This window comes from Lissotriton vulgaris, unplaced genomic scaffold (genome assembly GCF_964263255.1).
Source record: "Lissotriton vulgaris unplaced genomic scaffold, aLisVul1.2 SCAFFOLD_1455, whole genome shotgun sequence".
NCBI classification, from domain to species: domain Eukaryota; kingdom Metazoa; phylum Chordata; class Amphibia; order Caudata; family Salamandridae; genus Lissotriton; species Lissotriton vulgaris.
This window is the reverse complement of record NW_028246840.1, coordinates 98,079-109,527: the sequence shown is the minus strand read 5'-3', so window position 1 is coordinate 109,527 and position 11,449 is coordinate 98,079. Positions and strand designations below refer to the sequence as shown.

Below are 11,449 nucleotides of genomic sequence, written 5' to 3'. Positions count from 1 at the left end.
CTCAATTCAAGTGTTAAGAAGATTACACACAATTTCTTATAGAGATAAATGCTGAACATTATATAAACAAGCCCGACTGTAAAATCAGGTTCCCTCTTACCGTGGCATATAAGCAAGAGAAAACGAAACATAGAGATATTAACTCTAGGAATACACCTTATAAAAACAATGACTGTGAGAACAAATTCAGTGTTCAAAACCGCCTCAATCAGGGTAAAATAACCTAAGTTGGGGAAAAAAGTTACATGTGCCAAAAAAGATACAGCCCTAAATCTTATCTCACAGAATTTGACAGAATGCACACTGGGGGAAACCACTTTCAGTGCAATGTATGCCAAAAAAGTTTCAGACGTAAATCTTATCTCACTGAACATATAAGAATCCACACTGGGGAAAACCCTTATCAGTGCTCTGAATGCCAGGAAAGGTTTTGTAACAAAGAAAGCCTTTCTCAACATGCAATAACCCACTCTGTGGAACAACCTTATCAGTGCTGTGAATGCCAGAAATGTTTCAGTGTAAAAAGTAGTCTCACACGGCATAGAAAGATCCACACTGGGGAAAAGCCTTATCAGTGCTCTGAATGCCACAAATGTTTCAGTGAAAAAAGCGTTCTCAATCAGCATATAAGAACGCACACTGGGGAAAAACCTTATCAGTGCACTGAATGCCACAAATGTTTCAGTGATAAAAGCGTTCTCAGTCGGCATAAAAGATCCCACACTGGGGAAAAACCTTATCAGTGCTCTGAATGCCAGAAATGTTTCAGTGAAAAACGCGAACTCACGGTGCATATAAAAACCCACACTGGGGAAAAACCTTTTCAGTGCTCTGAATGCCAGAACATTTTCCAAAACAAAGGAAGTCTTTCTCCACATACAATAACCCACACAGGGAAAAAACGTTATCCATGCTCTGAATGTCAGAAATGTTTCAGTTACAAAAGCAGTCTCAATCAGCATATAAGAACCCACACTGGGGAAAAACCTTATCAGTGCTCTGAATGCCCAAAAGATTTCAAACTTAAATCACTTCTAACTGCACATGTGAGATTCCACACTGGGGAAAAACCTTTTCAGTGCTCTGAATGCCAGAAATGTTTCAGTGACAAAATAGGACTCACTCAACATATAACAACCCACACTGGGGAAAAACCTTACCAGTGCTCTGAATGCCACAAATGTTTCAGTGTAAAAAGCAATCTCACTCAGCATATAAGAACCCACACTGGGGAAAAACCTTATCAGTGCTCTGAATGCCACAGATGTTTCAGTGAAAAAATCAGACTCACTGAGCATATAAGAACCCACACTGGGGAAAAACCTTATCAGTGCTCTGAATGCCACAAATGTTTCAGTGAAAAAAGCAGTCTCACTCAGCATATAAGAATCCACACTGGGGAAAAGCCTTATCAGTGCTCTGAATGCCACAAATGTTTCAGTGAAAAAAGCGGTCTCAGTCAGCATATAAGAATCCACACTGGGGAAAAGCCTTATCAGTGCTCTGAATGCCACAAATGTTTCAGTGAAAGAAGTGGTCTCAGTCAGCATATAAGAACCCACACTGGGGAAAAACCTTATCAGTGCGCTGAATGCCACAATTGTTTCAGTGAAAAAAGCAGTCTCACTCAGCATATAAGAATCCACACTGGGGAAAAGCCTTATCAGTGCTCTGAATGCCAGAAATGTTTCAGTGAAAAAAGCAATCTCACTCAGCATATAAGAATCCACACTGGGGAAAAACCTTATCAGTGCTCCGAATGCCTAAAATGTTTCTGCCGTAAATCGCATCTCACTGGACATGTGAGAATCCACACTGGTGAATAAAATTATCAGTGCTCTAAAGGTAAAGATTCAGAGGTAGTGATGGTTACAAGCGCCATAAGAAAACACACCATCAAAATATTTCAGTGCTCAGAACGCCAGAAAAACATCAATTTTATACTCAATCTCACTCTACATGAGCAGACGCACACACGGAAAAAAACATTACCAACGCTGTGAATGCCAGAAATTCCTATTTGACAGGCACATCCTCACTAACCAAAAGCGACTCCATACTGATGAAAACCTTATGAGTGCTCTGAATGCCAGAAAAGCTCCAGAGAAAAAACACTATTTCACCCTGAGAAACTCCACACTAGAGAAAATCCTTATGTCATAAATGGTTGAATCTGAAAGACAGTGTTATGCTTCATGAGAGATCCCACTCTGGGGAAAAACCTTATGAGTGCTCAAAATGCAAGCTTTGGTTACAAATTACTTCTCACTTGTCATGAGCAAACTCACAAGGGAGAAAAAAGCCTTATGTGTGTTCTGAATGTCAGATAAGGTTCAATCACGAATACAATGTCATTTCACATGAGAGAATTCACACTGGACTAAAGCCTTATTCAGGAGGGGAAAGCCAGAAACGTTATACTCAGAAAAGAGACCTAACTAAACATGAGAAATGCATCCACACCAGGTGAAAAGTAAGGCGTATCCTGAGTTGTAGAAAAGCTTCTAACAACCTGACTTTACATGAGAGAGCACATATTGAAGTTGCAATAGGATTCATCAAGAAACTCTTGCAGGATAACTTAGGCTGCCCACATGCAACCTCCAAAGAAATTTCAGGCCTTGAAGTTTTTTTAATTGCAACAAAATCCACAATTTGAGTATCTGAAAGTTACAAAACTCTCAAGGTCTTTACTTTACACAGAGAAGTGTTAGTGCTTGCAAAAATCAACTAATTGCCAAAAAAATCACAATATTAATGTCTTAAATTTTACTCCACCCAAAAGGTTTCTACTCACCCTTGTTTCTTAACATATGACTGATATCTATATTTTTATGATAAGATTAAGCATAGGTAGAGTTCCTCAATGAAGAAATCCCGCAAAGTGCCAAAAAAACTCTGGCGCTCTACTCGGAGTTCCGCGAGCAGCGGAGTGCGTTAGGGTCATGCTCTTCTTGGTGATTTTGATCCAGGGGTGTTTGTCCCGCCCTGTAAAAATAATCGCGAAAGGCACCATGTGAAGCACAAGAGGGTGCAGTTGCTTCTACTCGAGCTGCAGCTTTGTCAATGTGAAGGAAGGTTTATCAATGCGAGTGGTTGTGACCTGCCGCACCCACTTGCATTGAGAAATCCGACGACCAACTTTGAGAAATCTCGCCAGGAGGTTGATTTTGCTCGCCAACTAGACCTTGCTACGCTCCATGGAGCAGAGTTTTTAGGACTCTACGAGCTCCGCTGAGTTCACCACCCAGAATTAGATAATATACAACAGCAGGAAAACATAACAAACCAGTTACTTGCCTTTGGTAACGCTCTTTCTGGTGGATACTCCTTTACCTGCAGATTCCTTACCGTGTGAATATTCCCCACACGCCAGACTGGATCCTCAAACTTTAAAGCAGTCCTGCTGCCCGCAGTAGGAGACATCATGCAGCTCAGTGTTGACATCATTCTGCTCCAGAAGTGACAAGCGGAGACACATAGAAGCACTTCCCAGGCGCACTGTGAACAACTCCAGAGGCCTATGAGTTCATTATCTCACAGGTCTGTATCACATATGCAGGCCCTGGCCAGATATTAATTCACCATTTTTATCATGATTTGAATTCAAATGAGGCCTTTTCATTTCCAAAAATTCTAATTATATTCTCAGCAGCAAGGGTATATATAAAGCATTGAGTGATGGCTGTGCAATGCTCAAGATGAAAGTGATATGATGATAAAACCGTCCGATCCACATTTTGTACACAAAAACAGGGCTGAAAATACTTTCGTACAATAGAAGTTGTGCAAAGGCGATTCTTAGAAGACATAATTTATATGAAATAGTCCCTGTATAGTCAATGTTTCGACCGTTCCAGTTAATTACCGTGGTCTCATCAGGACGGTAGATCGCCGCCTCTCCAATATGCTTCTCAACTATATTCAATACAACCCAGTAAGGATTCTTCTGTATCTCTGGGCAGCGTACCTGGGAGGAACTCACATTCAACTAAGCAGTTCCAGCGCCCGTTCGTCGGACCAAACAACTGCAGCAGGTGAATCCTCGGCTCACTGTCAAACAAGTTCAAGTGTGACACTTCCTAATGAGGCCATCGTCATTGACTGTCTTGTCTGTGAGAAGCTGCACCAGCCCTCCTGTGATGGTGGGCCGGAAGACCTTCACCGCCAAGTGAAATGCTCACAACTCCAACAGCTTGTTGTGGAGTTGGGTCTCTGCCGGTGATAAGGGTTCTCTAGTCTCTGTCTCCCATATTGCCTTCCCAACCCAGAAGTGATACATCCGTCACCACTGTTAAGTCTGGGTGGAATAGGGAGAGAGGTCTGCCACTGGCATGATCTAATTCACTGGAGAAAATGTTGGATTCTGCCAACAATAGGGTGAGTCAGCGTCTGGAAGGACACAAACAGGTTTTGCAGCTGCACCAGTTGTATAGGCAGGTCACTCAGTGGCATGATGTCCTGGACGTTGCCTTTATGTGCCATGGCCATGAAAGAACTGGGAGACCTGTTGGGTTTTCAGCAGGGTCTGGCGCTGGTAGTGTTGAAAAACCCTGCTGTAGCCAAAAGGGGACGAGATTTGTGATGAAATTGCGTGGCGGAGGGAGACAAGCAGTAAGGAGGCGCATTGATTGTATACCCCCCACCTGACAGGATGGTGACAGACCCCAACCACCTGCAGGGGAAACGTGCCACCTCATCTCATAGCTGCCAGGTGCTTTACTATGTAAGCAGAATGGTGGTTTACAACTGCGCTTACGTTGGGGCACCACATGTTTTTTCCAGCATAATTTGTTGTACTCCCCCTGTGTGGGATGACAGCACCCGCCGAAGACTGCACCATTGTGTAGTCTGGGACAGTGCACCTTCCCTGTAATTCTGAACTGGGTCTTTAAATATGGTAAATTTTCTGTGCCTATTTAATTCAGGTATACAAAGAATGTGGTACTACTTGTATACTAGGGTAGGTCAAGGAAGATTGAATTTCTAAGGTGGCGGAAATGTTTTTGTCAAAGTGCTTTATTCCCTAAACACCCTCCCGTACCCTGAACATAATGAGATTACGTAGATTACACCTCTGTGTGTCTAATGCTGCCATTTGCATTTCAAGACCAGTGATTAATGTGGCTTTATGAAGTTCAAAGCCATTAGGCGTTCCCGACCTGTCTGATCGAGCTGCATTTGTACATAGGCCTTCCTATATTATGAGATTTATTCCTGCTTTAGTCTTTAATTGCGATGAATACTGTAATACCCAGGCATGAAGTCATCGTTGAGCTGTTTAAATAATCCTTCTGTCTTGCCACCTCTTCCCCTCTGCATCCTTAACCAGTGGCCTAGCCAGTGTGCCTTGGGCCTCAAGGTAAGAAAGGAAATGTGACCCCTGCCCTCTGTTTGGATTGTGGAAAGCATCAATAATCATTGTTCTGTGGGCACCTCAGGCCTCTGTTTGAACTGTGACAAACAGCAGTTATCAGGGTTCAGTGGGCCTTTAAGGCATCTGGGACCTGGTGCCACCGCACCTGCTGCACTAATAGGAAGCTAAGCCCCTGCCCTTACCAGCTTTTATTCTAGCACAACTGGAGAACCGAAACAGCCAAGTACTGATCTGGCCATATCTGCAGGCATGCAGCCGCCTCTTGCACTGAAGGGATTTAGGTCGCATGAAAGCAGCATGCGGGAAACAACTATTATCTGAGGCAAAGTCAACCAGCACCTCGTCTATTCCAACCTGAATCCGTTTAAAACCAGGGACGAAAAACAGTTCATCGTCATCCCTTACTTATCAGAAGGGTAAAATAGATTCATCTAACATTACAGTGTACCACATAAAAAAATGTGATTCTGTTTACAAATTAGAACTAGCATGCATATAGAAAGGGCAGCCTTTGGCCAAAATAGCCATTTTCCCTACCCCTACTTTTAACACAGCTTATACAAAAATGCTAATTACATTGTCATCCGGAAATAGTCATTAGCGCCTACTCATAAGCAAATGCCACTTAGAATTGTCTTTCACTTCAAGCTTTCAAAAGTAAATTGATTTAAAAGCAGTATTGAACTTGTTGACATTATGTACTTTTACCAAAATTAAGAGCATCAATTTTATGAGACACCATAGAAAAAAGGAGTTGTTTATATATACTAAACCTTCAGAAACGTTCGATTAACCAGTTACAAAGTCACGTCTAGCTTAGTTAGTTTATAGTCTTTTTTTTTAATAGAAATAATTTTACATTGTTGCTGGATCTGCATGGCTAAACACTTATAAGGCCTCAAAGGCGAGACCTATTGGCTATGCCAATGCTTGTTAGTGATTGAGTACATTGAGCAGCAGAACTTTTGATTAAGTCCTGAAGAATGCCGCAAACACCTCTTTGGAGGGTTAATATGCTGAAACATGTTGACCTCTTATTGACTCTAACAGTGCATATATGTTTCTCCCACAGTGCCCTGTTTTAATCCTGGCCCAGGGGCGTACAAATAATGGAAACCACATACCCTTTAGCAAGTTTTAACTTTCACTCTGCTGCCCACACTACCCTGAACTCATTATTGTGGTATTTAGTATACCTTTCTTTACGACAAAACATGCTCGAAGTCCTCCCTCTCAGTGAGGGGGTTGTATCACAGTGCATGGAGATTCCTAATAAGGAAGTATGCCAACTATGGTGGGTGAGGGATATTTCATCTAAGCTAGGTCTATATTTGAAACAGTAATCCTCAGAGACCCAAGGGTTTCTTGATTGTGGTAGAAATACATTTTTACCCCTTCATTGTACGTTCAAGCACAGACCATTGCATGAAATGTTGTGATCTATGTAGGGAAAATACTCTGTGCACTGAGAAAATGTGTTAAAATAACAGAAAGTTGATAATCGCATTTAATACCTTCTCAAACTTGGATTTATCTAGAAGAGAAGTCTGTTAATTCTAGCAGATGTTTGATACCACAAGATATAAGAAATTAGGGGATCTTTATCTGATATCTTTATCTGTAAATTATCTGAAATTATTGAACATAAACTTATGCACTTATTATTTCTAAAGATAAAGGAAGTTCTATATTTCTCTTTTCTAAACTAACCCCAGTGCGTATGACTACAATACCCACCTCTCTCAAATCAATATTGTGCTTGTTTAGTGAGAAACCAGGAACTGCGCATCAGTATTTTTCTTAGGAAGCTTCAAGTTAGAGAGTAAAAACACTTTTTAGAATGCCCCAAAAATTGTGATAAAGATATTTCAATATGTTTGACATAAATAATAGGTACATTTCATTACAATATTGAAATGGGAAATAACAGGAACAAATATTTACACAACATTACAACAATATTAGCAATATAGGAAATACTGAAGTTCATGAATTAATAATCCATTTGGTAAAAGTGGTTGTAGAGTCAGCACACTACTGTGTCTGTGATTGCTTTTAAATAAAGGCATGTTTAATGCACCCCATTTTACTTTCAGATTTACAAATGTCCTCTTGGGTTACTAACTCCTGTTACTGTTTTCAGCCCACATATGGTTTCAAAGCTTAATACATACCTTAAGGATGTATTAAATATTCAGAAGGGAAACTATTAACATTCCCCTTCCAAATTCTGAATTGTTAAATGGGCTTAGTACATTTAAAAAAGGGGTTTAGCATTTACAAACTCTTGTGAATTACCGAACCAGTGGATTTTTTAAACAATAAACCCCTTGGTACCTGAGGCTATTTTTCTCGATTCCCTCCAAATTAAGTTTACTAATAATGTTAGTTGAATGATAACCGGTGCACGTACCTATTTAGTGTTAGTGTTGCTTCAGATCAAATAAAAACCATCACACATAACTCTTATACAATACTTAAAGACAGAATTGCTGACATCCAGCTTTAATGTTTTGTTAAATATATTTGCAAATGTCGTCACTTAAACAGGAAAGCAGCTAAAGCAGTCTCTGGACATAAAATAGGATGTAATCATAATCTTTAGATACATTTTCTGAGTTTCAGGAACAATGTGTGTCATCTGGGTTTACTCTAAACCACTATAATAAACATATTCAATGCTTTTAGATTTGATCTGTTTGTACTGGTTTCTATTGCAGACAATAATCAAGATTTAGAGCAAGGGTCAATCCCACCCATGGCTTTTGAAATCTATTTATCAATGATCTCTATTAGTGTTATCGCAACTAAAACTGTAATAGAACTGATCTGAGAGATGGACCTTCAAGTATTATGCTCAGTCAATTTATTGAACAAACTATGGAGTTAAAATCTGAATAGATTAGATCCACAAGCATTGCCTGACCACTGTATTTTACATCAATAGATTACTTATCAGCACATTTTCTCTAAGTACAATTCAGTCATCTTCTATTTTTCGCGTAGCTCGTGCTGGGTCTGTTTGAACTCTTTTAAAATATGACATTTAAATCCAAATGTTCAGGAATTCTAGTTTCAAGCCTGGTCAAACCTTAATGAATGGTACACCTAAAGATGCCCTTCTGTTCCTACATTTTATTGTGCACCATGATTCAGAAATGGTATGTTTTTGCTTTCGGAGGTAACATTCTAAACATATTTATTATTGTTGCCATCCGAAACATTATCACTAATTTGAAGATAACATCAAGTGGTTCTGTGATGCTTGCTGGAATGGGAAGTGTTTAATCAAAAGGTGGATTGAATTCAAGTTTAGGTGACAATTTAGCAAAAGCGTGTGGATTTTGTATATATTTAAAATTGTTGATTTCCAAAAAGGCCTAAATCAGTAAATTGAATTTAAATTCAAGGTTATCATTTTAATCCTATTGTTGCAAAAGATGTGATTTTGAACCCCATGAGGTGGTTCTTTTCCAGAAAGCATTCAGGTTGTAATCATGAGTCAAATAATGCTGAGGAGGTTAAAATATCCAAATTAAATTCTAATTACGCATGAAATGTTCATTGTTCAATATATTTCTTAGTATTTTAATGTGCAGACTTTATTGCTTAAGGAAAATAATTAGTATTTGTTTTTCTATATGTAGGAAGCATTACATTAATGAAATCTCTGTATCCCACCTTCTTTGTTTTCTTTCCTGTTCTTTTCTAACTCAGTGCTGGATACCTGGATTCAGCACTGGGACATTTTCTAGAAACAGCTAAGTAATTACGTTTTGGTTATTCGCGTGATTTTTAAAGAATATTTTCAGTTTTCAAAACTCCACACTTGGAAACTTTTTTGAGCAGTACATTGAAATGAATGGGCTTCTACAATACATTGCAGGTAAGTTACTTTTCGTGTTACTTTTCTAACTCAGTGCTGGATACCTTGAGTCCTTCCATCATGCCCTTTTGTATCGCTTTGTTCGCCCTAAGTTGGCAGGGTATGCTCAGACGTGAGTCCCTTGCTCACTTTGCCACTTGATTCAAGATAGCCTGGCTGATGAGGGTTATGAACCTGAAACCGGTCCCAGGATACTTGTTTCCGGTCCAGGGAAGACATGGCTTGGCAGTTCGGGCTGGACTGTTTCCATGAGGCACAGGGTCAGACTGATTTGCATATGGCCATGTCTGAACTGGGGTAGCGGAGTGAGCTAAAGAATGGTGATGGATTACACCCAGATCAGTTGACTGGGGGTGTGTGTTTAGTTTGCTCAAACGCTCCGTCCATCATCCCCTTTTATATCGCGTTGTTCACCGGAGTTGGCAGGGTATGCTCAGACTTGAATCCTTTGCTCACTATGCCACTGGATTCAAGAAAGCCTGGCTGATGAGGGCTATGAACCCGAAACCGGTCCCAGGATGCTTGTTTCTGGTCCAAGGAAGACATGGCTTGGCAGTTCAGGCTGGACTGTTCCCATGAGGCTTAGGGTCAGACTGATTTGCATATGGCCATGGTGAGTGCTTTTATTGTCAACGCTCCGTCCATCATTTCCTTTGGTTTTGCTTTGTTCGCCATAAGTTGGCAGGGTATGCTCAGACGTGAGTCCCTTGCTCACTTTGCCACTGGATTCAAGCAAGCCCACCTGAAGACGGCTGCAATGCCAGAAACCGGTCCTGGGCAGCTTGTTTCCGGTCCAGTCAAAGTCAAATAATTTATATAGCGCACTACATACCCAGAGGGTCTCAAGGCGCTTGAAGAAGGGTGGGGAATTTACTTGTCGAATATCCAGGTTTTAAGTTGCTTTCTGGTTCTGAGTGAGGCGAAGGTGACTGGGAAGTGAGTTCCAGGTTTCAGCTGCCAGGTAGGAGAAGGATCTTCCTCCCATGGTGGTTTTGTTGATGCGCGGTACAACAGCAAGGGCTTGGTTGGAGGAGCGTAGCTGGCGGGAGGGGGTGTAGAAGGAAAGTCGTGTGTTGAGGCATTCGGGTCCAAGTTTGTAAAGTGCTTTGTGTGCGTGGGTTAGGAGGCGGAATGTTATCCTCTTATTGACAAGGAGCCAGTGGAGGTTTTTCAGGTGACTAGAAATGTGGTCTTTACGCTGGATGTCTAGTATGAGTCTGGCTGATGCGTTCTGGATGCGTTGGAGTTTCTTCTGAAGTTTTGCGGTGGTACCGGCGTATAGGGTGTTTCCATAGTCCAGGTGGCTTGTAACCAGAGCGTGGGTGACCGTTTTTCTAGTTTCGGTGAGGATCCAGCGAAATGTTTTTTTGAGCATGCGAAGAATGTTGAAGCAAGGTGATGAAACGGCGTTGACTTGTCTGGTCATCGAGAGTGAGGAGTCCAGGATGACGCCCAGGTTCCGTGCGTGGTCCGTCGGGATGGGTGCTTTTCCAAGGGCCTCTGGCCACCAAGAGTCATCCCAGGCGGAGGGGGAGGTACCTAAGATAAGGGCTTCTGTTTTGTTTGAATTCAGTTTCAGACGGTTGTGCTTCATCCACTCGGCTACTTCTTTCATTCCTTCATGTAGGTTGGTTTTGGCGGTGTTAGGGTCTTTGGTGAGTGAGAGGATCAGTTGAGTGTCATCAGCGTAGGAGATGATGTTGAGGTTGTGTTGGCGTGCGATGGCCGCGAGGGGGCTCATGTATACGTTGAAGAGTGTGGGGCTGAGTGAAGATCCTTGTGGCACGCCGCAAATGACTTCAGTGGCCTCTGACTTGAATGGTGGGAGGCGGACTCTCTGAGTTCTTCCGGCAAGGAACGAGGTGATCCATTCCAGTGCTTTTCCTTGGATTCCAATGTTTCTGAGGCTTTGTAACAGGGTGCTATGACAGACTGTGTCGAAGGCTGCGGAGAGGTCAAGGAGGGCGCTGAGTTCGGCGTGTTTCCAGCTTTCCGGGAACGTGGCGGAGTTGAGGGAGCAGTTGATGACGTCTCGGAGGTGTGGTGCTATGATGGAGTCTGCTTTGTTGAAGATGTGGTGAGGGCATGGGTCTGTGGGGGATCCTGAGTGGATGGAGTTCATCAGGTGGATGGTGTCCTCAGTAGAGACTGGGTTCCAGTTATTAAGGATGTGCAAGGGGGGTGAA

The 11,449-nt window shown here is 41.8% G+C and overlaps 1 protein-coding gene across 2 annotated transcripts; it reads left to right on the top strand.

Moving 5' to 3' along the window:
- Positions 1 to 245: 245 nt before the first annotated feature.
- On the top strand, positions 246 to 1,826 carry LOC147665730 (uncharacterized). 2 transcript variants are annotated; one of them, XM_086949557.1, is made up of 2 exons: positions 246 to 396; positions 481 to 1,826. In XM_086949557.1, the coding sequence occupies exons 1-2, from the start codon at positions 246 to 248 to the stop codon at positions 1,824 to 1,826; spliced, it is 1,497 nt and encodes a 498-aa protein (XP_086805683.1). The 2 variants fall into 2 exon arrangements, with proteins under 2 accessions (XP_086805683.1, XP_086805684.1); XM_086949558.1 differs by having other exon boundaries at positions 267 to 456; positions 1,045 to 1,826.
- The last annotated feature ends 9,623 nt before the right edge of the window (positions 1,827 to 11,449 follow it).